General features: G+C 47.2%; 1 protein-coding gene across 1 annotated transcript in view; it reads left to right on the top strand.

Moving 5' to 3' along the window:
* NRG2 (neuregulin 2) overlaps positions 1-24951 on the top strand; it is a 175421-nt gene that overhangs the window by 88971 nt on the left and 61499 nt on the right. The window contains exon 2 of the mRNA XM_072872698.1: positions 22296-22467. Coding sequence (XP_072728799.1) covers positions 22296-22467 — 172 coding nt within the window. The remainder of the gene's footprint in view (positions 1-22295; positions 22468-24951) is intronic.

The following is a 24951-nucleotide window of genomic DNA, read 5'->3' as shown; positions in this document are numbered from 1 at the left end:
GCATAACTCCAGAAGCAGCGAAAGGAGGAGAATGAGCCTCTTGTTCCTCTGACCTCTCCTCATTTTCCCTTGGACTCCAATGAACACTTTCAGGTGCATAAGGGGAGTTCAGAATGGGGGTCGTATGACCCTGTGCCTTTTTAAGTGGCTGGGAGCTTTATTATAGTGGGGCCCTGCTCTTGCAGTAAGCAATGAGCGGAGCTGTGGGTCACACATGGCTCTTGCTTGGATGTGCTTGTGTTCTTCTGGGAGCAAATCTCCATAAAAAACAAAGTCTTTCTTGAAGAGAACTTGAAGAACATAAGTCCAAGAGCAGCTGAGCTCACAACTAGGACTGTAAATCCAGGCCATTTCCTTTGGCTGAGAAGTCTCAGGACTGTGAAGTCCCAGCAAAGGCTGGCCATCCACTCTGTGCTGGAGACCATGTTCAGGGTGGAGGCCGTCAGGCAGTGAGAAAACCTGGAGCTTTCCTTTGGGAAAGCTGCATCTCGTGTCACTGAGGATGAGCCTGGAGGGGAGTGGAAAGCTGGGTAGGAGCCACCCACCACTCCTGGTTCTCCCAGAAGTTTGATCGGTGCTGTGTCAAGCTACTTGCACTGGTTTCTGGCAGCGCATGCTGTCCTGGTGGCTGGTCACCCTCCACTGATCTGCCCGCACCAGTGAAGTGGAGGGACGTGCTGGAAGCAGAGGCAGTTTAGGAGGGCGAAGGCGTCTCCACCTGGGCTGGAGCTTGGACATGCATCACCTGTTGCACTGACCTCCTGTCTGGGGCAGGATAACGAAACTCCCATGATTGGGACATGTGATTCTGCCCAAGAGGGAAGCTCTCACTGGACTCGCAAGGGCCTGATCGGAGCAAAACTGCAGGTTCCCTCAACATCCCATGAGAGCATCCAGAGCAGTGCAAGACATGAGTGGCCTCCAGGCCAGGACACGGTCCTGGCGCCTGTGCTGTGCTCCAGACAGAAAGCTGTGTTTTGAACTCACATGACCTGGGATTGTCTCGCCTCTGACAAGGGCAATGTTATGTTGCTGCATTTTTGAGATGTTCCAAATTGTAACAACAAATGCAATGGTAAAAATTAAACATTTAGGTAATTAATAACTCTGGTAATTAGGCTTGGCAGGCTCAGTCATCAGCCCTTATAAAGGACTTTAGTTCAGGCATGTCTGGAAGGTAAGAGCTCCTCAATATGAGGGAGAGCTTCTTTGCGGAGAAGAGCAATAAGCCACACAAGGCTGTCTCCACGCAGTAAAGGTGATGATCATACTTCTGAGAAGTCCGATGGTCCTGGAGCTCTTCTACAGCTTGTCTCATCCTTACTATGCCCTTAAATTTTTGACTACATGTGGAAGTCAGAGTTCCATTTTTCTTGCTGAATTTTCATGCCTGGTGAGGATGGGGAGGGGAAGGGAACCGCATTTGCTCTCCAAGTCTGAGACTCTGTGGCTGGCAGCTCAGAAAGACAGCTACAAATGTGTGAGGTGGACAGAAAAAGTGTTCTTTAGGGAAGCAGTGAAACTTTAATTTACCTTAAAACTACACTAAAGTCAGGTGCTTTAGTGTTCTGTTTTTAAAAAGCACTCCAAAAATTTGAAGCAGATTTCCTACATCATTGACTGATGTTTGGAAGCCTTTCAGAGAAACCTCTTTTTGGTGTCAGAATTTGCACATTTTCTTAATTGGAGGGTAAAATCAGGTTAAAATCCATCAGCCAGGTTCTCAGCAGATGTTTCTCTGACCTATCTCCTCTGGCTTTGTTGGTGTGTGTGTGTGATATGTACCAGCTGAGCATCTTACCCTCTCACTTTCAACAGCTTTTTAGGCTGTTTGAAGGCTGGGACTTTATTTCAACTCCGAAACTGTGTATGTGTGCATATGTTTGTGCTCACATGAATTTTTTATTCCACTTTGAAGTCCATGGCACTTTGCAAGAGTCCCCTGGTTCCTGATGCTCGCCAGCCCTCTGGGGGGAGAGGGTATGCAATTTTGGCTAGTACACTACTCTGGCAAAGCCTGTACTGATCCTGTTGTATGCCTCTTGTACATCTCTTCCTCCAGTCAAACCATTGACAAAACTCCTATGCTCAGCAGCTATGTCTCTGGGTCAAAGCACACCAAAAGAGCTCTTTGTGTTCAAGCTGTTTCCCACCTCTCAGCTTGACCTAAGTGCTCCTGGAGAGAAACCTCCTTGCTCTGGGGGCAAACGGGTCTTACTCCAGGAGTGGTACATGCACAGGTGTCAGTTTGTGAGGTCTACTCAGAGGACCTGGTGTTAGCCAGATTATTGATAGTGCTCCCGCATTTGTGATGTGAGAAGTCAGATCAGCAAATGAGCTCAGGTCCCAGCAGGGAACTGGCTATTGATGCCCTTGGGAAAAACTGGCCGGGGAGCTGAGGCAAAGACGCTGCCTGCTCCCTTGAACCTGGCCACGTCCCCCTTGCCTGCACTGCATGGGTGTTCAGATGCCTGTCTCCTGTTTCCATTTCCAAGCTCTGGCAAGTTGGGCAAGGCTGGCAAAGAGGAATGCTGAGTTTGTGCCAAGCAGAAGGAGGAAGGATCTTTCAGCTGCTAGCACAGTTCTGCATGGCAAGGTAACCAGCTTCAGCTGCGCCCGTGCTAACTTGCTGCTCTCTGCAGGAGAGAAGCCTCAGCTGCACTACAAAGCAAAAAAAAAAAATCACCTGCCTGACTTCCATTGCAGGGTTTGCAAGCCAGAGGAATGCTGATGGGGGAAGAGGCTTGGGAGACACTCCAGTGGCTACTGCTGCTGTTACATTGCTCCCTTTTGGGTAGACAGTTTTCCTAGCAGGTCCTGGATCCATAGGTCAACGTGGTGGAGCTGGGCAGGCTGTCCTTCAAAGGCCAGGGGTCTGCCTGATTGCTGCTACCCAAGAAGCAGTTTGTTTCCCTTCCAGAGATCATGCGTGTTTCATCTGCTTATTCAGGCTTTTGCCTGAAGGGCAAGGACAAAGAATGTGATGAACTTCTCTTTGGCATGGAAGTGTATTTTGCTTCGTATTTGTCAATAAATGAGATTAGGTTTCTGTATTTGTGCTGAGAGTCTGCGTGAGAGGCACGATTAATGAATGCTAAAATAAATGCTCTGGCTGGCTGTTGGGTAACAAACACAGCTACAACTTGCATCACAGAAGAGGTCCTAACATTGCAGAGATGCCAGTTATATGATCAAGAAACAGAGATTCAGCCCAAAACAGAAATTATCCTGGATCTTACATGAAATGATGACTCAGTACCAAAAGCAGTGTGTGTATAATAATGTCCATGCTTCTTCTCTACTTGAAAGAACATTTCCCACTCAACCCTGGGTTACCTCTTCCAGTCCTTCCAGGTGTGAATAGTCTTTGTCTAGAATCTGAACCTTTTCCCTTAAGAAGGTCATCTCAGGAAGATGAGAGGCAGCACGAATTACCTATTTCTGGGTGTCCTTCCTACTGCCCACCCTGATGAGCCCTGGGCACCCGCTTTCTGTCCAGCCGGGCTAGTGAGACCATTTAGGAACAAGGAAACCTTTCTGCCGTCTGAAGTGGACACATTTAGATCAAGGGAGAGACCTGGTAAACTCCTGGGTATCTTGTTTTGGGGGTCCCCCTGAAGAAATGTCAGTGGGTAGATTTCAGGTGGGACATCTTGGCAAATAATGCTGGTAGTTGGGGGAGAAAATAGTAAAAATCTGGAGGAATGGTTGTGGGTGATGGTAAAATGAATACTTGAGTTTCCTGCAGGAGGCAGGAGGTGAAGGACGGTGCCCATCCCGTGCTGCAGTGGTGGTGTGTAGGCACCCATGCTGCACTGCAGCAGCCCGTTCCTTAATGACAAGGCTGAGGATCTGACTCAGCTTTCCTGATTCACAGTTGTGCACTTTCAGGCATGCGGATGAAGAGCTTTGTTAATAACCAAAGAAAAGCTGTCAAGTGAAAAAGGTTGCCATGGGCAAATGGTCCTCACCCAGCTGGTGTGATGTCTGCACTGCAGTCAGGAAAGAACATTGCTACATGAAGACGTCCTGAGCAAGCTTTTCTGTTGCTTGCTTGGATACCAGTATTGGTAAAGCAGCAGTAAAGGCACGCTACAGTTTTGGGCTGTGTAGCCCTAGCACCTAGCCCTTATGTACTGGTTACAGTGCATGCTTATGCCTCTTCAGTGCTCCTCTCTCTCAGCTAGTTTGTCAAGGCAGGCTCATAGATGCTGATCTGTCCTGCTGATGACTGTGTAGGTGCTGCAGGCCCTTCCCAGGGCAAGTGACCTCGGCTTCCACAGACCTCCCAAGCTTTAATTTTTCTCAATAATACTTCTAACTCTTCTACTGGCAAACTTCGAGGTGTAAGACTGCCCTCCTGAATCTGCAGACAAGCAGCTGCAATGCTGCTGTTGTTGCTTAGGCCTTTCTTAAGCTGCATTTCAGGGAATTGCTCCTTTCTGTGGTTGAGCTTATCCATTCTAGTTGCTGCTGATGGGCAGAAGAGAAAGCAAGAGTGGCAAAGAACTGTTGTACAATGGAAATATGTTGATAACAGCTTTCCAAAACAGCTCTGTCCACATAGCATGTATTTGGTTGATTGGTTGAATTATTAGTGCTTCTGGAGAGATTTTCTTGTCTATCCTATATTTAGAAAATGTGGGCAGGCCATGCAATTTTAAGAACAAGCCTTGTGTTAGCAGGGCCATTGCTCATTTCATGTGTTGTAACATTTTGTGTTGGTAATGTTTTGAGTCAGTGTTTGAGAGAGATGACATGAGTCACAGCTCTGGTTTTCTTACGGGGTTAGATAGGTGTCTTATTCATTTTGGGGGGTTAGAAAGGAAAAAAGAAGCAGTAGTAATCTGAAGCACTGCCAACAGTTTTGGTTTTATTGCCAGAACTGTGATAATCTGGTATTTCCCATAAAGCCCCAGGTGTGGTACTTGCTTTATTTTCTGGGAATCTCCAATTTCTCTTATCCTTTGTCATCGCAGGGCAAAGCCAGACAGTGTGTCCTTTCTGGGGCCTAAACATTCACAATATCAAAGATAATAACAAGCCTCAAAGACATCTCTAGATGGATAGCTCATTATATTTAATCCAATATCACCATTTTTGAGAATGAGAAGAGGCCCAATTCATTATTTCCAAGTGAGCTGAGCTGAGTGTGTGGCATCTATCTGTCTTCTCTTCCTTTCCCCTTCTTCTCTTTGTGGTCTTTTTTGCAGGTCAGAAGAGACACCAAGTGTCTCTTGCACATATTTGTTGTCTTCTCACGCTAATGGAGAACCACATGTCTCTCAGCCTGCCCCGTCTCTTCTGCCACGTGCAGGCTTAGCAGCCGCCTCATTGTAATACTCAGGGCCGTGGCCTTGAAATGGCTTGGGTGCTTCCCCCAGCAGAGGCATTTTTCTGCATTGAAGCCTCGGGGCTTGTCTGCACAGGGAGGCTCTTGCAAAACATGCTTGGCCTAGGGTGTGAATTTAAAGGGAAAGAACTGTTCTGCACCAGATTCCTGCCTTAAACCCTCTAATTCTGCAGAAAAAGGGCTGGTATTTTTACCGTGCCTGCCAGCTGGACTTGGTTGAACAACTGCACTTGACCTGAGCAGCCAAAGTCTCTTGTCGCAGCTCTGTTCTGAGCTGGCCTTGGGTTCTCAATGCTGGCTCCAAGTTAGCACTACGGAGGAGGTGAGGGGGTGGCAGGGAGGAGGCTGGTACCCTCAGGCTCCCTGGGTATCCAGAAAAGGGGGACCACTTCAGAGCAGAGTCCACCTTAGGGGTTCTTGGTAACCTCTGGAAAAACCACCCTGAACAGAGAGGCTGCACAGACCAACCCGAGTTGACAGTCCCCCTTCCTCAGGTTTGGGCTTGGATTAGCTGCTCGAGTCCAAACCTGTCAAGAGCAGCCTGGGACTCAACCTGATGAATTACCCTGAGTCAGCAGCCCTTCCACGCTGCATTCGCAGTCCACGTGAGCTGGCTGAGTTGCTGGGGCAGTATGCTATGGGAGTTGCGTGTAGGTATGGTATTTTGCTTTGTTGACCGCAAATATGGTCCTCACCGAGAGCTATCAGACTGGCCACCCTAGCTGTCATCTGTGGCTCTCATGTGCCAGAGCATGAAGCTTCCTGACGCCTTCTCCTCAAATCCACCCTTCCAGTGCTATCTCAGCCCCACCATGCCATACCTGAGATGCTGAGGAAATGGTCCTATGCGGACCTGACTATGGTCCATGGGTGGACTGTGCCTGCTGAGCTGGGGTCAGAGGTGTGGTGGTGGTCCCCAGCCCAGCTCCTGGTGGTGGATGGAGGTACCATGCCCCCAGTCACACTGGTGCAAGGCTGCTAGAGCTTTCCGTGTGAAGCATTACTGTGGCTCTTGCAAGGACAGTGTGTGAGTAGGGAAGGACCTTTGCCTTTGGGAGTGAGGGAAGGGACCCTGGAAACAGCTTGCACCCCACAGGATTGAAACCTGAGGTCTCTGAAAGGAGAAGGGACACCATGACAGTACAGAAAGTCATGTAAATAAAGCACTCTTTCTTTATGTCTCCGCTGAGGCCAAAGGTAGAAGCCCAGACATCCCTAACTGCTCTCGGCTGGTTTTTACTCGGTACATCAGTATCCCCTTGAAGTTGTTGTCACTGCAGTCACTGAGGGGAAGAGCATAGCAGGACTGGCAGAAAGGGAGAGACATTTATATGAAGCATAGGCATGCTGCCAGCTGGATTAACTAGGGTAAAAATGCATGTGGGGGTTATAAGCCTCTGGGCATCAGGGCAGAAAAACAGCTCTGTCCTTGAGAGAATGCAGAAAACTTCCCTGCTGTGAAGTTGTTCAAAAGGAGTAAGTGATACTCACTGCCATGAAGTGGAGGTCCCTGTCTAGCAACGAGCATGGCCTAACCCAACATGGCAGCCTCTCTGCAGCATGGTGGTCTTTTCTGGCTGCTTTCTGTGCCTGTCATGAGTCCCCATGCGTCACCAAAGCTTTCCCCTGTTCTTCGCTGCTGGAGTTGCCCTGCTAACAGAGTTAGCTGCTTGAGGACTCATCAGGGCTGAAATGATTTATTCCTCAGCCATTTATTGCAAATGAACCATTGGAAGTCTTTCAAAAGCCATCTTCTCTTGACCTAAGTTCAGCTAAATGTTTTAGCAGCATCAGCTTTACATAACAAGTTAGAGGTAGAGGGGAATTCTGGGAGAGTAAGGTTTATGTTGTTAAAGAGTCCTTGCTGACAAGGATCTCCCTCTCAAATTTACCTGGTTATTCAGAGGATCACTGAGGGAGCCAGGAATTACAAGCCAACTGCCCCAGAAAAATGTGATGGCTTGCTTGTTTACTCTGGGTGTCTGATAAAAGGCCAAAATATCTGTATGAAAGCAGGTAATACTTTGCCAGCATTTAGATTGTAGTAAAGCCTCTAGATAGAGCCCTAGCACCCCAAATTAATTCCAGTTGGTAGGGACAGGAGAGCATCACATGGGCTGAAAACTGGGTGGGGAGGATCACGAACAATGGATTAGGATAAACAGCAGTGTGTCAAATTGTCAGGGGAATGAAGGAGCAGTGTTAGGAGCTGAAGTCTTGCCAATTGCTGCCCTTCATGGTGAGCCATGCATAGTTAATCTCTGCTTCATTTCCTTGGGGCTCCTACAGCAATTAAGGAGAGTCTGTGAATGTACTTGGAAAGTTGGATCTGTTTGTCTTTAGTTACCTGGGAAGGTTTTTCAGAATATCCTTCATATGGCAGGGCTGATGTGTGATCCTGTCTGAGGTGTCCATTTAGCTTTTATTCATGTTCACAAAGACACTCCCAGTTAATTATCTGTTATTTTGACCAGACATTTATTTACCACCAAATTACAAAGGGAGGGGTGCAAGTTGAAAAATGGGATGAAAAGATTAATAGGATAGGCTGCGCTTGACTGTGATGTTCAGTCTTCATGATTCCCTGGCTTTGGGTGAGACCCAGATAACTACTAGCATGAGTCCTTGCTCTGAAGCACCATTATAAAAGCGGATCTGGGATGGATCCATTCTCTGTACATGTATGGGGGTCCTGTAACTACAAACAGCAGCATCTAGGTGAGCAGGAAGGCTTTCTTCTCTTGGTGTTTCAGGCTTGGCCATTACGTAGAGGAACTGCTACTGCAGGGACAGACAGGGCATGATGGTGAAGAGCAGTCACCTTTCACAGAGGGTAAGTGAGTACAAGTAGAAGCTCAGCTTCTACATTCTGCAGCCAGGGGGAGAGTGTGACCAGAGAGCAACACAGCCTCAAAGCAGCACTGAAGTATTTCTGAGCTGTGTGTGATAGTGGAGCTCCTTATGCACCATCCCAAACTAGCAGAAAACCAAAAAAGCAGAACCAGTATTCAGGTGCCTGTCTGAAAGGATGATTCAGGCCCTCTTGATTCCATGAAGACAAGGCTGCCTGGAGCTCTTCAGTGAGATGTAGGAGGTAGTCAGCATCTCCAGAAATGAAAGGAGGATAAGGCTGGGACTTAAGAGGGATGTTCCAGGTTTTCAAGATCATTGATTTTACAAAGGAAAGAAAAAAAACATGCATCTCACAGCCAAGGTGAATTGAGACAAGAAGGACAAAGATGAGTGGGTTTGGTCATTTGCAATTGATGGCAGCTGGTATGGGCAAGGAGAACAAAACAGAAAGGGGCACCTTAAAGGTGGCCAAGAAAGCCAACAGCATCCTGGCTTGTATCAGGAATAGTGTGGCCAGCAGGACTAGGGAAGTGATCGTGCCCCTGTACTCAGCACTGGTGAGGCTGCACCTCAAATACCATGTTCAGTTTTGGGCCCCTCAGTACAAGAAGGACATTGAGTTGCTGGAGCATGTCCAGAGAAGGGCAACAAAGCTGGTGAAGGGTCTGGAGAATAAGTCTTACGAAGAGCGGCTGAGGGAACTGGGATTGTTTAGTCTGGAGAAGTGGAGGCTGAGGGGAGACCTTATCGCTCTCTACAACTACCTGAAAGGAGGTTGTAGTGAGGTGGTTGTCAGTCTCTTCTCCCAAGTAACTAGCAATAGGGCAAGAGAAAATGGCCTCAAGTTGCAGCAGGAGAGGTTTAGATTGGATATTAGCAAAAAATTCTTTACTGGAAGGGTGGTCAAGCATTTGAACAGGGTGCCCAGAGAGGTGGTGGAATCACCATCCCTGGAGGAGTTCAAAAAATGTGTAGACGTGGCACTTTGGGACATGGTTTATTAGGCATGGAGGTGTTAGGTTGACGGTTGGACTAGATGATCCTAGAGGTCTTTTCCAACGTTAATGGTTCTATGATTTTATGAAAGGACTGGAAGACAAAAGGAGAGATGAGCTACATCTTTGGGAATAGGTGGAACATCTCTTTTGCACCCGGGGACCAAAAAAGCCTCACAGGTCTCAATAGTTGATAATGTGGCTGGGTTCCCTGTCACCTGCTAACTAGTGTGCCCTTGTACTGACAGCCTTTCTTGCAGGGACCCTGGGCCTTTTCCCAGAGGGGATCTAGTATTGCCTGTTAGAGAGGTTGTGAGGTTGGGATGAGGCATATCCTTGAAGTCAGCCAGGTCCTGGGACACTCTGTGAGATGCAGTGTATATGTGTAGTACTAGGTTGTTTGTGTGTCTGGATCCTGGTGAGTTGGATGGATGTTGCATGGCTGATCCCACCTCAGGGCAGCGATGTGGTCTGCTCAACTTCTGAAGGGTTCTTCCAAGCTTCTTCTTGTAATCCTGTGATTTGTTGTCCCCCTAAACCCTGTCTTTGGGCCTTTCCAGGATGGTTCTGTAGATGCTGAAGATGGGGTAAAGATCCAGGCCTTTTCAGGGCATCTCCTCAGCACCACTGCACCTTCTACATGTTTATCAGAAAGTCACATGCACAAAGTATTTAGACTGAGTGTTTCCTACAAAAATGCTCTCCAGCAAAGGAGACCTCACTCTTTCCATCAGGTTTTTTCATACTGTGTCTCAGACCCCTGAACATCCCTTTTTTGGGTTTCTAGGTGGTTGCATTCCTCTGCATAGAGCTATTCAAGGATGGCCTGGGGAGATGGTGAAGGGGAGGAGCAGTGAGAGTGCAGGTGTGAAGGAGCGGCTCTGGACAAATTTTGCTTAAGCTGGAGTGTTTGGGCAGAGAGCTGCCTTCTTTCTTGTTTAGCTCAACTGCTTCCTTGCTTTTCCCTGTCACTCTTATATAGAGGTGAGAATTATCCATGCGTATAATACAAGATGAATCCTACATTGTGCCCTGTCTTTTCTCAGGTCTTCCTTGGATCCCAAACTCCTTCCACTTGTTGTCACCGCTGCTTAAAATTGGCATTTGTGGTGGCATCCAGAGGTCCCGACTGCAGCATTGTTCCCCTTGTGCTATTCACAGCACAAAGTCATAACAAGAGACGGTCCCTGCCCCAAATATATTAAGTGGGATATTTGAGAGAGGAAGTGGAAGCACAGAGAAGGGATGTGAATTGTCCCACTTTACGCAACATTTCTGGGATAAAACCCAGCACTATTAATAGCTTTTTGCTCAACAACCATCTTTTGTTCAGAACTCTGGTTTTCACCTTAAGTTGTTTGTGTTGTGCAGGATCTGTTGGCCAGTTTAGTGAAAGTTCCCACCTCATGATCTACAGCTAGACGTAAAGCAGGTCCAATAAACCCCTATCCATTTTGAACTCAGAATAGTCTTTCTGCTTGGACCACCACCGTGTTGCCTATTGTCTCTTCTTCACCCACGTTTCGCTGCTGCATCATTGGTCTTTGGTTTTGGTTGCTTGCATTCTGCAATATCTCCTAGAAAATGACTTGTGTCACACCTACCTTTGCTGTCCTTCCCTAAATCCTTCAGTGGAGTAGCTGGACAACTAGCAAGGGTTTGCTCACATCAAAAACTCAAATTTGCTTTACCTTCCTTCTTACTTGTGGCCCATGAATATTCTATAAAGTAAACTTTCTGCTGGAAATGTTTGTGGAAGTAGAAACTGTTGATTAAATTTTAACGAAGAGTCACAGGAAGCAAATTTTAAAATTGCAACTGTATGTTTGTGATAATAAGAGCTCTGTCACTGCTGTCAGGGACTAAAATTGATGGAGGCCACAAAATCTCTTTATCCAATCAAAATGAGCCAGAGTTGCTTGATTATTTTTTTTTTAAACACAAGCCACAAACTGCTCATGAGCAATTTACAAGCCAAAAATTAGCCAGTATGGCTTTCCAGAGAATAGTTCTGAAGAATATTGCAATAAGCAATATCCAAATATAAAACGAGGGAAAATAAGGATAAAAAAAATTAATCAGGAAGAGCTGACATCCTTGAGACTCCTGGCAGCCATAAATCAGCGTGGTTGGGGGACATTTCAGTGTAAGCCACCCATCACTGCGCTTCAGTGGGGGTCCAGAGCTGTTCAGAACAATGCTGGGAAGCCGCACTCTGGACAAGGCAGAAGACACGCTGTGTTAGTGTCTCCACTGGGCAGTGCCCAGAGTCCCAAATGGAATTTACAGCTAGCTGCTTCCCTGCAGCCCATGGAGGAGGGTGGCTCCTTCTCCACAGGGCTTGGGCGCTCCCTCAGCTCAGCCAGCGCATGGGGGCTGCCGGCATGGACCACAGCTGGCCCCTCTCTGCAGATCGTGTTCTCTTGTGCAAAGGGTCCTGCTGGTTTCAACGCAGAGGTCAACGCATGGGAATAGAGCAGAAGTCAGCCTGACACAGGCTGTCGCTCCAGCAGCGGCAGAGACCCAGGGTGTCCTGGGTATTGGGAGAAAATTATAATATAGGGTGGTAATTCCATCCGCACTTGGTGGGGTTTGGGCGTGTATGTATCTGGCTGCCTTGAAAAAGCTGTCTCAGGGATGATCTTTATTTTCTTTCCTTTTCCTGTGTTTGGATGAAAAACAGACCTGTGGTCACTGTCTGAGGTTCTTTTGGTACCAGTGCTTTAAAGCATTTCTTGAACTAACAGAAAAACTTTTAATCTTTCTAATATAACATTACAGAGAACAAACAAGTCTCTAATGCAAGCCCCAGGGTCTCTTGTGGGGAGATCCTGATAAAAACACGGCTTTCTGTTTTGGAAATACCCTCTGGTGGATTTGTCAAAACCCTACCAGAAACAATGGTAAACTTCCAAAGTAAGCAGAAACATGGAAAAAAAATATTGTAATTAAGACTGCAAGTGGTTGGCTTTTGTCATGGAATGCTAGCAAATATGATTTTATAGGTTAAAATTTAAAAATCCCTCGCCTCAATGTTAGACACTGCTAATTGAATTTATTTGTCCAGACATTAAACTGCTTTGTTCTTTGAATGCCTGCTTTGTGCAGTGTTTCCACCTGGTGGTGTATGAAACACCAGGACATCCTCTGGCCCAGGACTTCCCAGGAGGTCGAAATATCCAAAATATGTTGCAAGCTGGGCTGCTGCATCTTACTTTCAGTTGACCTCTGCCTGACCTGAATTAACATCTTCGTAACTGATCTCAAGTTTTGCTGATTTCTCCCTACTTGCCGATGTTAAGCATGTTTAAAAACACTTGTTATAATTGACTCTCACCTGTAAGTCTGCTGAGACAGGGAAGGAGGCACATTCTGTGCTGGGATTTGGCTGATGTAGGCTGGATTTGAACAGTCCCTCTGCAGTGAGGTGCTGCAGATGGTGCTGTGTTTTTGTCTTTCTGATCTCAGACCTCACATCTCAGTAATTTAACACCTCTGGGGTCCTCATTCTATTTAAATACAATATATTGGAGAGGAGGAAAGAGATGTCCAGAAGTGCTGTGCTATGTAAAATTAAGAGTGCATCCCTGGTCCTTCACTTTTACACCTAGTTTTGATGGGCATGAGATGGGGCTAGGCAGAGAGAGAAAGGTTTACTCGGTAAACCTTGCATCTCACTCAGAGACTCGGTTGCATCTATCTCTTTGTGGTGGCCCTTCTTGCTGATTTATCTGAAGGACTTGGTGGGTGGTGTTTGGGGTTGTTCTGTACCCATAGCAGCAGCTCTTGTTTTTTGCAAGTTGACCTGCAATGCTCCCACCAGTCCGTGATGGTGTGACTTCTGTCCTCTTGTCACTGGGAGAGCCCAAGCAGTGCAAGCAGTCTCTGTTAAAAGAATTTCAGCTCCCCTTTAACTGAGCTCCCCTTTTTTTTCCCCATGTTTTAAGAAACACCCCTGTCATTGACAGAGCTGTAAAACACCAAATAGTTTTTTTTCATTCCTTTCTAGAACCGATTATATTCCACTAATGGCCATTTTACATCAGCAAATCCTTCTCTGTAACGTGAAACATAGCCTTTAGGTTTGCCATGACCGTAAGGGGTCTATATATGGTTTCATGTACAGATTTCATAATAAACATTTAATGAAACAAGTTTTTTTGCTAACTTAGATTGTTTTGTCTCCTGGGGTGAGGGTTACACTTTCCTTTGGTGATGGAAAGATGATGGATGCCACCCAGATCTTTACCAGGGTACTAGGGCAAGTAATTTGTGCTTAATGTTCAGTGGCTGAAACAAAGAATTAATGTATTTTAAAGTTTTGGATGCTCTGGGTAGTTCATTCGTTGGCTGCGTCTTGACTGGCAGCCCACAGAGTATGGGTGGGCCATTTTTCTAGCTCTTTGTGGAGATAGAGATAAAGCTATATTTTATGAATTGCTGTTCCCAAGGTCATCTGGAAATTGAGCAGTTCATAAAATATACCTTTGTTCAAAGATATATTTGTTTATATAAAATATGATCCCAGAATCAATTGGGTACAAACAAGATGTTGCCTTTAGGGTTGAAAACACATTGTTAGAGGCATGAAGAGCAGAATTTGTCACTGCTGTCTTTGTGTGGCTATTGTTTTTGGTTTTAATAGGAACAGAATGAATGACATTTTTCCACCAGACCACTTATGCTCAACTATACCTCCAGGACAACTTCCTGGCCAAAAATATTCAAAACAAACAAACACAATAGCAATTCTACTCCAATTACATTGTTTGCAAACCAGCTAGTGTTCATAGAGTACTAGGTTTGGCAAATCCAAGCACTTCAGCCCTGGATTTTAATATTGGATACTTGTATGTGAATTACTTGTAGCTGTTGTGCTATTCAGGTAAGCGTTTGAGTGGCCATCTGCATGGGCACCTCCAGCATTTCTGCCTAATCTGTGATAAAAGCATACCCTAGCTGTCTTAACAGTTTGGGTGAAAAGCCTGAGTATTGGGAAGACATCCTTGCCCAGTGGCCTAATGCTCATTGATTTCAATGGAGCTGAGATTTCAGCCTGGGGCTCTGGACCAAATCATACACCAATTTCAAAACTTTCACTTGAAAGAAGAATAACTAAATATTAAGTGTGGGAAAGAAAAAGACAGAGGAGGAGGAATTTATCAGTTGCTCTTTTATGTAAGTGGAGCCAGTATTTGCAAGAGGAGAGTGAACTTGCTGGCTTTGTGGCACCTTTTCCTGTGGTTTGAGCTGCCAGAGGGCTCCTATAGAGAGCAAATCTAAATCAGCAAATGTGCTTGTGACTTTCCAGTCAATTTTCTTTGGCTGGTGAGAATGGTCATGGAAATACTGATTGTTGTAACTCACAGTTTTAAATATATATAATGCTGTGGATTGGCATTGTAGTCATTTCTCCTCCCTGAAATAGAGGGCTACAGGAACCTAGTTAAGGGAAAAGAACTTGTATGGTAGGGATGCTATGGGACTCATAGGGAGGAATAATGCAGTCGTTCTGGCTCCAGCAAGGTTTCCAAGCTTCATTCCAGCCCCAGGTCTGCTTATCTCAGTGTTTTCAGCATCTTCACACTTGCAGTCATCTGGATCCTCTCCACATCACTGTCTGTTCTCTGTGAGCCAGCTGGGTGGATGTCCTCAGCAGACCCTCTAGAACCTGGAGGAATGGCTCCTGCATTGTCATACCTAGTGTGTCCAGCTGTCAAAGTGGGACCTCTCCCAGGAACACAAAGATATGCCTCTGACTCCTGCTGGCATACCTCTGTGAGAAAGGCACAGCAGCACGGTGCATGCTAGGCACAGAGTACACCTCCCATGTCCTTGGAGAGCTTTGGGTTATTAACCTGTGCTGAAGCCTATGTCTTTGCAGTTACTGCACAGACAGACCCGTGGACAGTGGAGGTGAGGTGTAAATGCCCAAAGTGAGCCATGTTGTCTAGTGCTGGCTCCCACAGTGGAGTCCCTGCCATCACAGATCTAGTAAGAGAAACATGGCTATGTGCTAATTAAAAGGCCTAATAGTGGCTACAGCAGAATGCTGCCCCTTGGAAATTTAAATTTGACATTGTGGTCTACTTGCCAGGTACTCCTGCCCAGGATGCAGAGATCTGAGTGAGCTGCTGCGGTGTGCAAAGACAGTCATGTTAACAGCTGTGAGAAAGTCTGGTCATCCTTTTTGCATAAACTGGAAATATAAGTTGCCTAAAGTATAAAGCATATTACAGATACTATGTTATATTTTATATTCTCCATTTGGAGCCTGCACTTACCCACCAGTGGATTGCGGCAGAGGTTGGGATAGGGCGATATGTCAGTTTGAAATCAAGGTTCTCTCCCACAGGCTCTGGACTGTGTGTGGTTTGTGGAGGTTGTGTCCACCCATTGAACAAAGCCAGGGTCTTTTGCTCCCTCCCATGTTTCAGATATGGCTTTAGTTAAATACAGCCTTGTTACCTTCAGGGGCACTGGAGGGTCACAGACTCAGAGGAGTTCTTGTGACCCTGCCACCAAAGAGTTGAACTCTGTTCAGAGTCCCAGCTGCAGATGCCACAGCCTGCCTAGGTGCACAGCAGTGACTGCATTTTTATCCTCTCTATAAAAACCCAGAAAAAAAGGAGGACAAACACTTAGAGTGTGTAAAGTGTTAAGCAAGGCTTTTTTCCAAGTGGACCCCCATGTTTCCGTTCCTTCTGGCTGGAGGGAGCTCTCTTCAGAGCAGGTCCCTCTTTGACAAGTTGGCATTTGCAGCCAGTATTGCAACGGCCAAAGAGTCAAGGTGGGAAGGAGCTGCTGCTGCTGCTGCTGCTGAGATTCAGTTTTGTCTCCTTGTCAAATAAAGGCCAAAGCAAACACAGGGCAAAGGAGCATTGCCTCTGATAAAAACAGTAGAGGCAGAAAACATACTAGAAGCAGTTGGGCTGCATTAGCCAAGAAGTAAGATGTATTAGCCCAGTGCAGAGCATGCTGACCCACCAAAGGCATATCTGGTCTTCAGACCTGCATGGTGATGCCCTGTGCCAGGGACATGTGTCCTCACCTTGTAGCAGAGATGGCAGAAATGGGCAAAATTCTGTTTGATAAGGAGTTGCCATCTTTGCAAAAGTTTGTGTTCGAATTTGAAGCAAGTTGAGGCTGCAAAACATTTCCCATGGAAAGATGAATTCTGGAATTTTCTGTCTGGGAGAACATTAAAATTCTCCCATCTGAGGTGCCCTAAATAAAGGGGAAGGCCTGTAGTCCTGTGGGTGAGACTTTGAACAGCAAAGTAGTAGGGACTTTCCAGAAGAGCTTAGGGAATAGCAGCCTTTGAGACATGGCTTGGGTGGGTGTCATGCCTCCAGATCTTGTACTTCAATGGCAAGGAGCCTGGAAGCCTCAAGGACTGTGCCTGTAAGCATCCTTTGGGTGTCCAGATTTCCCTATTGAGAATTGGGAGCACAGACCCTTGGAGACACTGCTGGATCTGCAGCTTCTCCACCCCAGCACAGTAGCCAAGAGGCTAGAAGCCCTGGCACCTGTGTGGAACGGCTGTCCTGGGGCCAATGGCCTGGGCAGTCTCAGGAACACAGCCCATTTCCAAGAGATTACCTGTGCAGCTTCCTTCTGGCAGAGAAGGGGTGTTCTGACCTGAGGATTACAGTCAGGTGGGGGGAGTGTGCTGAAAGCCATTGCTCTGATGTAGGCATGTCAAGGCATCACCTGTTAGTTTGTAGGTCCTAATTCTTCTTGCATCTCCCCCCATTCCTGTGAGAAAGCATTTTTCAGCCTCCCTTTTCCATGGCCATGGGAATTCAAGCTAAGTTGCCTTCTTCCTCAGCTGCTCAGAGAGACACAGAAGGATCCTGTCCTCCCAGTTCTCCAGATCTGCTTACCTAAACATTTTGCCACCCTCTGTGTGCCAGGCAGTGTGGGGGAGCCTCCAGTGGTTGGCACTGCATCCTCTGGAGGAGGCGAGGAAGATAAGTCACGTCTACTCATGGTGTCTGTTGCCCAGAGATCCCACATGTGTCTGTAGATTGTCTGCTCTGGAGGATCTTCCACAGCGAGCAAGACACAGCTCTTGAAGCAGTGTTTGTGGCTAGTGCTGGCTGTTAAAGAATTCACTGAGCACCTTTCCCAGGATGACTTGCTTCTGCTTTATGCTGCCGAGGGGTTGTTTATGTATGATTTGTGGGTGGGATGTGGTTTTGTTACTGCTCCATTGTTGGACTCTGTTTGGGCACTCTGCCCATTTATGATTAATGACGTTTTGAATTGAGGCTCTAAGGTGCTTTCAGGCATACTCCAGGTACTAGAAGTAAAAGAGGTGTTGTTATCATCAAGGTACTTCAATGTAATATCAAATGTAATCAGAAGTGAATTAATTAAAGCAGTGTGTACATATAAGTCATTTTATGGTGGATGTTCAAGCAACTCATATGGCGTAATTTAGAGCTCAATTTTTTAGACTTTTGTAACACTCTCCTCCCCCTGAGAAGGTGGTAACTTGGCAGTAGATGCCAGGACTGCTGTCAGAGGGCAAACCTCTCCTGCAAAGGCCTCTTAGTGAAACATGACTCTTGAAACAGTTTAGGAAATCGTGTGCATTTGTTGATCCCGAGTTCTTTCTTATGGCTTAGGGTTAATCCTTATGGCTTACAAAACTAGTGTAGGCTGGGATCTAATGGTTGCTTGGGTTTCATCTGACCTTGGAGTGAGCAAATACCTGTAGAAAATCTGTATTTACTGCTGGTCTCAGGTCTACCAGGATTAAACCTTCCTTTCTGCAGCATGGCATACCCTTGATGTGGTTGTCTGTTAGAAAAATTGCGTGGGGTGCAGCTGCCTCTTCTGTCCAACACCTCAGGTTTTGTGAGGCTGGTGGTTTTTCGCCCCCATGGAGAGGAGACTCGAACTTGGGTAGAGGAGGGGTTGACAGGATTGCAGGGTGACCAGAGATATGGATCCTAAATTATTGCCTGAAGCTACCTGTAGCCTCAGTCTGACAAGCACAGCCAAAAACCTCCTCCCCATTTTCTTGAACCCAGCAGTGGTGGTGGCTGAGTGGTGTGTGTTGCTAAACTATCTGTGGAGGAGACCATGAGCTGGCAGACCAGAGCCATGAGATTCAGATGATGAAGAGCTGAAACGGCAGCTTCAGCTCAGCCTGTGCCAGAATGATGGGGTGACTTGGATGGCCCTGGTTCAGTGTTTTGGCTCTGGCGAAAGCTGTACTGGCCACATCTGAGCAGCAGTAACCTGTGCAAAGGAGGCTGGGAAGCTGGGAGCTGGTGGAAGCATGGGGGAATTGGACCTGGACCCTGCTTGGTATACATCTGAGGCTGTTTGCCAGGGATAGTATGTTATCTTGATATGTGTGAAGTTATTGACTTTGTTTTCCCAACATGTTTGAAGAAGTACCAAACAGGGAGATTAAAATGACCCTAAATGTTCAGAGCACTAAAGAAAGGGGGCACTTTTAAAATCCTCATGTTTGTTTGAACCAAGCTTGTGACTTTCTGAGCTGCAACTCTGTGAATTGGACAGGGCAGACATAGGAAATGGGTCGATGTTCAAGCTGAAAATGAACCAAAATGTAAAACTTTGTCTTTGACATACCCCAGTATTAGCACTCTGTGTGCTGCTTTGGTCTCTCAAGCTACTTCAGTTTACTGCTGGAGAAGGTTGAAAGGTGATTCATTCATAGTTTACAAGTGCCCAAAAAGGGAAGAGGTTTCTGGTTGCTAGATGGGATTCAAATTTACCAGAGAAAGGCAGAGAGATCTCTTGGCTGGAAGCCAAAGTTAGAGAAATTCAGGCTAAGAATAAAAGCTGCAGTTTAAACAATATGAATAAAAAACAGTGGAAGGTCTTTGACTGGCATTAAGCAGACTCATCAGCACTTAATGGCTCTAAATGAGGATTTCTGTGTTTTTCTAAAAGATGCAGGAATTATGAAAAGAGACTTTCCAGCCCAGAGCAGCCCTTCCAGGAGACCAAGGCTGGGCTTCCCTTTCAACCGGAGCAGCCTGTGCATGGCTCTGGATGCTGTGTCCCCAGTCTTGGGGCTCTGCCTGCTCTTCCTATGTTGCTGTCCAAGCACAAGCCACACTTGTAGTGTAGCAGTAAGGCGCACAGATGTGCTGGGCATCAGGGAGCACAGCTCTGTTTCTTTGTGCACAGTGCTTTTCCCAGACAGAGTCCAAAATATTTCTAGATTGGATTCCCCTTTCACTGGCCTGTCTGATTCAACCGGGGAATTACAGTCCATGAAGTGTGGCTTGCGAGCTGAATGCACAGTCCCTTTCCCTCCTGTAGTAAGACACCTGAAGACATGCAATCTGGGGAGGACACATTTTCTCCTCCCTTTTTCTGGGCAGGACTCTCTGCTGGAGGGGTGCGATGCAGGCAGAGCCCCTGCCCTGTGTGAGTGTCAGCACCATCTCTGCAGCACTTGGCATATATCTCTTTGGACCTGCCTATTTAGGAATGTCGTGTAATTTATCACTGGTGGCCAAGAGCACAAGGTGCAAGAGGTGCATAGGTTTGGGTGAGAAGTGATTCACATTGGTGGGGAGGAACCAGGGAACAGAGATCTTGGAAGGTTTCTTGCTTGTCCTTGGCCCTGTCCTTCAATGATCTCCAGGTTTCTGGGTTTTGCTCTGCTCTTGCCAGCATTTTCTGGGGAGAGGGGCAGGGCTGATACATCTTTCTCCCAGGCCATGCTGCCTGCTTCATAATTCTGCAGTCTGCAAGCCTGGCAATAATATGAAGCAGACACACCAATGCCAAGGTCAGGACCTTCCCAGTATTTAATGCATATGTATACTGTTGGCATGGTACAGGGTGACCTCAGTGTACAATAGGAGCCAACTGACACACGCATTCAGACAGAATAAATATTTGACAGAGTCTATTTCTCTATTCCCCAAAATGACCCCTATCACCTTCCCAGCTCTCCGTGCACAGTGTTCTGAGAAGAGAACAAGCTCTCTTCTCCAACCATTGCCTTCCTGCTCTTCTGGGTGACCCATTTCCAGGCAAGGATCAGGGATATTGGCTTCACAAAATCCAGGACATCTTGGATTTTCACAGAACTCCTGAAATTTGGGGAAAGCTGAGATAATTTTTGTTCAGAAGTCTCTCTGTCTGTGCCAAAGCACAGTGACCTGGGAAGCAGTGCAAGACGTCGGTGTGCAGCCTGAAGCAATTGCCTGCAGCTGTCCAAGCCATTTGTTGTGCTGTCCCTGCCCCATTAGCACATGTGCAACCCTCCCCATCTTGTTGCCTGTGGCACAGGTTTCTAGAGAGCCTGCAGCAGGCTTGGGTGTGCAAAAATAACAGTCAGGAAGAATATTTGGTGGGGTTTATTCTTTTTTCCTTGGTGTGCTAAACATGCTTCCTTTGCACTCCTGGATCTTAAGTTTGCTTCTGTGCCCAAGCGCCAGTGTAGCTGTGCAGCTCAGTCAGCAGAAGATCTGGTGTGCTTGGGACCAGACCTGCTGCGTTACCCACCCATGCGCTGCCAGGCACCTCTCCTCTCATGGTCATAGACGTCTCTGGGTTTGCCTTTCAGTCACTGTGAGCTTTGCCCAGCCAATTCATCTTACCCTGAACTGTTCCATTTCTGTCCATGTTTGTATCTTTTCAATTAAGGACAATTTAGCTTCTCATGCCCTCGCACATAAAACAAAGGAATATGAGAGTCCTCAGAGCTTCCTACCATGGGAGCATATGCCTGATGATTGCTGTGCTTTTTATTTTGTGTAAGATCACTTTCAGTGAAAACAGTCTTTAAATAAAACCAACCTATGATAACTTAGCTTGGCATGAATAATGAGTGGAGACATACAAAGGTCTATAAAATAGCAATTGCTCTAATGAAACCCATCCAGTTCCTTCTCCTTTGATTGCTCTTCCATATCGCAAGATCAGAATGCACTAGGCAATTAGAAGACAGCTTGTGCATATTAGACAGAGGAAATACTTTATCTGTAGCATATCTTAGACAAGTGGAAACCATTGTTACCAATATTCTTAAGGCAAAACCAGCAACTTGCTATTTTCTTTTTTAAGGTTAACGCTGAGAATTAAAAAGGGAGCTGGAAGAGTGCAGAGCTGTCAGTTGAAAGAAAAATTGCAAGCCTGCTAACCCTTTCTTGTCAGGTTTAATATAAAGCCTGTCAGAGATTGATAAGTACCTCCCTCTCTGCCTGATGTTCCAGGTGCATGGTAAAAATCACCTCTCTGAAACACCCAGGAAAGCTCACGTGCAGAGCCAGGCTTCAGACTGGAAAGGCTTCTGGCCAGCCTGACATTGCAGGTCCTAAGCCATTTTAATAGCTTTATTCTTTCACTTTTCTAACTGCAACCTGAAGAATAGCTGTCCCTCCCCTTCTCATCCTTTATATGTGCAGGTTTTCATTGCAGCCCCTCTCAGTGGCTATTGCTCTGCTGCTGACACTGTCATGCTGAATGACTGTCTTTCTTAGCAGCAGGCAGAGAGCATCCATGGCACACACTGCTGGGGGATGGGGGACCACTCCCCATGACCTGCCTCTGCTCCTTCTGCAGCGAAATGCTCCAGCTGTGGTTGGTGGGGCTGTGGGCTTGGCAGCATGCTCATCGGCAGCGGCAGATGTCACGTAGGTGTTGGTCATTATTGGCAGCAATGACAGGATGCAGGGAAAAATAGTCTGCGAAGAGCTTGAGCTTCTACATCCCTTGCTCCGGCTTGGTGGGACAACCTGGAGAGCAGAGCAGACCCCTGCGCTAGCAGGAGACATGCAGGTCCTGCCTGCGTGAGTAAGGGCAGCCATGGAGCAGTCGAGTCTGGCCATGTGGAGCAGAAAAAAGAGCGAGCCAGACCTGGGGGCTCCCTCTGTTACGCATGTGGATGTTTCTGACTCCATGCTCCTTCCCTGCCTGTGTGCTGGTAAAACCTGGTGAGCTGAGCTAGTGTGCAGCCCCTCTCCAGCCATCACGTGGCAGCAGGGGTGGCAAGCACTTTTCCCAGGGCAGGGGGCTCAGCGGGCTCACATCGCTTGTGCGCAGCCTCTGAAAGAGGCAGATTTCACATTGTCTGGTTTCTCTTTTTATAGCTGTCCCTCCCAAACTGAAGAAACTGAAAAGCCCAAACGTTCATGTCGGTGAAAAGATTTCACTGAAATGTGAGGCAACTGCTGGAAACCCTCAGCCGTCCTACAAATGGTTTAAAGATGGCAAAGAGCTGAAGAAGAGCAAAGACATCCGGATCAAGTATGGGAATGGGAAGTAAGTATGCTATGGGGCTGCTTTGCCTCTGCTCACTAATGCTGAGTGTCTGGGTCTGGGGGGACTGTCTGGCTAGAAGTGGTGCTGTGCTCTCCAAGTCACTGCTGAGCGATACTGAGATGCTTCCTCGGAGTCACAGGACTATGCACAGCCCATTTACCATGCCCGGGGGAGTGAGCAAGATTCCCAGTTTCCTCAAAGAGTAGCGGAGAGAGAGGAGCAAGGCGCGCACAGGACAGATGCTGGGTTTGTAGATGGGGGTCTCCTTGGGTAACCGTGTCATTGGATATCTGAGACGGGTGTCCAGTGACCTGGGGAGATAACTCTTTCCCTGCTAGACTGGTTGTATGCAGCTCAGGTTACCTGGAGTGAATCCTGCTTTGTGATTAGGGGTTTGAATGCAGAAGCTATCCAAACTCAGCAGTCGCCCCACCAGCCAACAGCGGGCCTGCATAAATGTGGGAGGAATCGCTCTGTTCTCTCCTGAGTTTAGGTGGATTCGAAAGCAACTGCAAGTATGCAAAAGCACATCATGATACTGTCTGATTAGTCACCCGCTGAGGCCTTGCCTCATGCCAGGCCTTGCATTGCTGCACCGAGGGCAAGCTCCATCATGGCTGTCCTAAACTCCCCATGGAGCGAAGCTCTCGGGAAGCTGCTCTCAGTGAGTGTCATCCTAGGGGCTACCTCATTCAGGCAGTGCAAAGACAGCGGAAGAAATAGGCCCCAGTGTCTAAGCTAAGGGGTTCTCACTGGGAATTGGTTTAAATGGATCCATGTTGATATTTTTCAAGGCCAAATGTTTACAAATTATGTATCTTAAAATTATTCCATAATCATTACTATGCTTACATTCATATATCCTGACCGAGCCAGCAACAAAGTCAGCTTGCAACTGCCCGACCCCTTGTCGAACTTTTTGCTAACATATGTTATGTCTGAGTGTGTGAAAAATAGCTCACCTCTTCTCATTATGGACTTGATAGAGTATTAATTTTTAAAATTAGAAGCCACTAAAAAATCAGTTAGAAAAATCACTTAGTGCTTGAATGGGTCATTGTCAATTGCTCTAATTTAATTTCAGTCCTGTCGGTTTTGATTTCAAAGTCACACCCAAAATGGTTGACCTCCTTCGTAATAACTGTAGGATTCGTGGCTGTTTTGGGATGAGGCAGAGAGGTGGAAGGCTTAGGCTAGAAACACCAGCGGATCCAGGATAACTGGCTCGTATCTAGTGGATGCCATCTGCTCAGGAAGGGCTGTCTGGGCTTCCAGGCAGCAGAGGTAGGGCAGAACTGTGCCTGCCTCTTTGTTCTGTTACCCTCAGTATTTCTGTGGCCCTTGTCAGCCTCATGGCCTCAGTTGTTTACTGGTGGGTACTGGAGCTGGGATGCCCTGGAGGAATGTCTGCACTACCCGCTGCAGCCAGGTGTGGGAAGCCTGCCGGTCCACCCCATCTGGACATTGCATCCCTGCGGGCAGGCAGATTGTGGGACCCTGAGCTCACTGGCACTGGGGTCTTGCAGGGATGTTGGGGAGCTATTTCCCTCAGAGCTAGAGAGCAATCAGCCCCAGACCAAACATGCAGCAAAACTCTCTGGAGAGGGATCCTGGCGATGGTGAGAAGCACCTCTTGCAGCATTTCCCTGCTATGCTCCCAGAGATCATAGTCCTTCCTTGCCTCCTGGCACCCCGTGTCCAGCATGAAGCTGTGACAGGATTGCATCCCACCCACAGTGGTGCGGGAGGGGCACGCAATCCCTGGGTCAGGGACATAAACATATGGAAGAAGGTTGATCCTCTTTCCTCGGGACACTGCTGTCAAGTCATAATTTTGCATTTACTAGTTTCCATGGCAACACATTGGCTCACAGCCTGCCAGTGACAGGCCAAAGACATGTGCATGCTAGAAGTGCTTCCTGATGGCAAAATAAGCCCAAGGATAAACATTTTAAAGAAAGCTGAGCACCTGCCTCCTCCAGTGTCTAAGGCTCCCTCAGCAGCAAAGGTGTGAGCCCAAAGTGTCCCTCGCTGATCTGCACCCAGAATCACTTCCCATCCCTGCTTCTGCTCCCTGCTGCCATTAAAACATGCCATTGAGTGGAGAGGTTGCCTGCCTGGGGCTGGGGCCTGGCTACCTGGCTACGGAGACTAGACTCAAGCAGCTATTGAGCTGGGACAGCTCTGAGACAATAACCCCTTGTTGACCATTTGCCCCTTGTTGAGCAGCCAGCAGCGCGGGAACACTTCTCCAAGCAGATCTGGATGTGTCTGTGCACACCCAGTCTGGCATCCTCAGCGTTCAGGCTCTCCTCTTCACTGGGTTTGCTAGGTCTCAGTACTTGAAAACACCCTGAGGGCAGAGTGCTCACTGGCATTGGACCTGCCTCTTGACTGCATGCAATAAACATTAAAAATAGCTCTGTGCATGCAGGCTGAGGATCGAGGGAGCCCTCATGACTTTGCATGTCTCCATTAAGTAGC

Source organism: Ciconia boyciana, chromosome 9 (assembly GCF_034638445.1).
Source record: "Ciconia boyciana chromosome 9, ASM3463844v1, whole genome shotgun sequence".
Classification (NCBI taxonomy): Eukaryota; Metazoa; Chordata; class Aves; order Ciconiiformes; family Ciconiidae; genus Ciconia; species Ciconia boyciana.
Note: the sequence above shows the minus strand (reverse complement) of the source record. Positions and strands in the feature narration are given on the sequence as shown.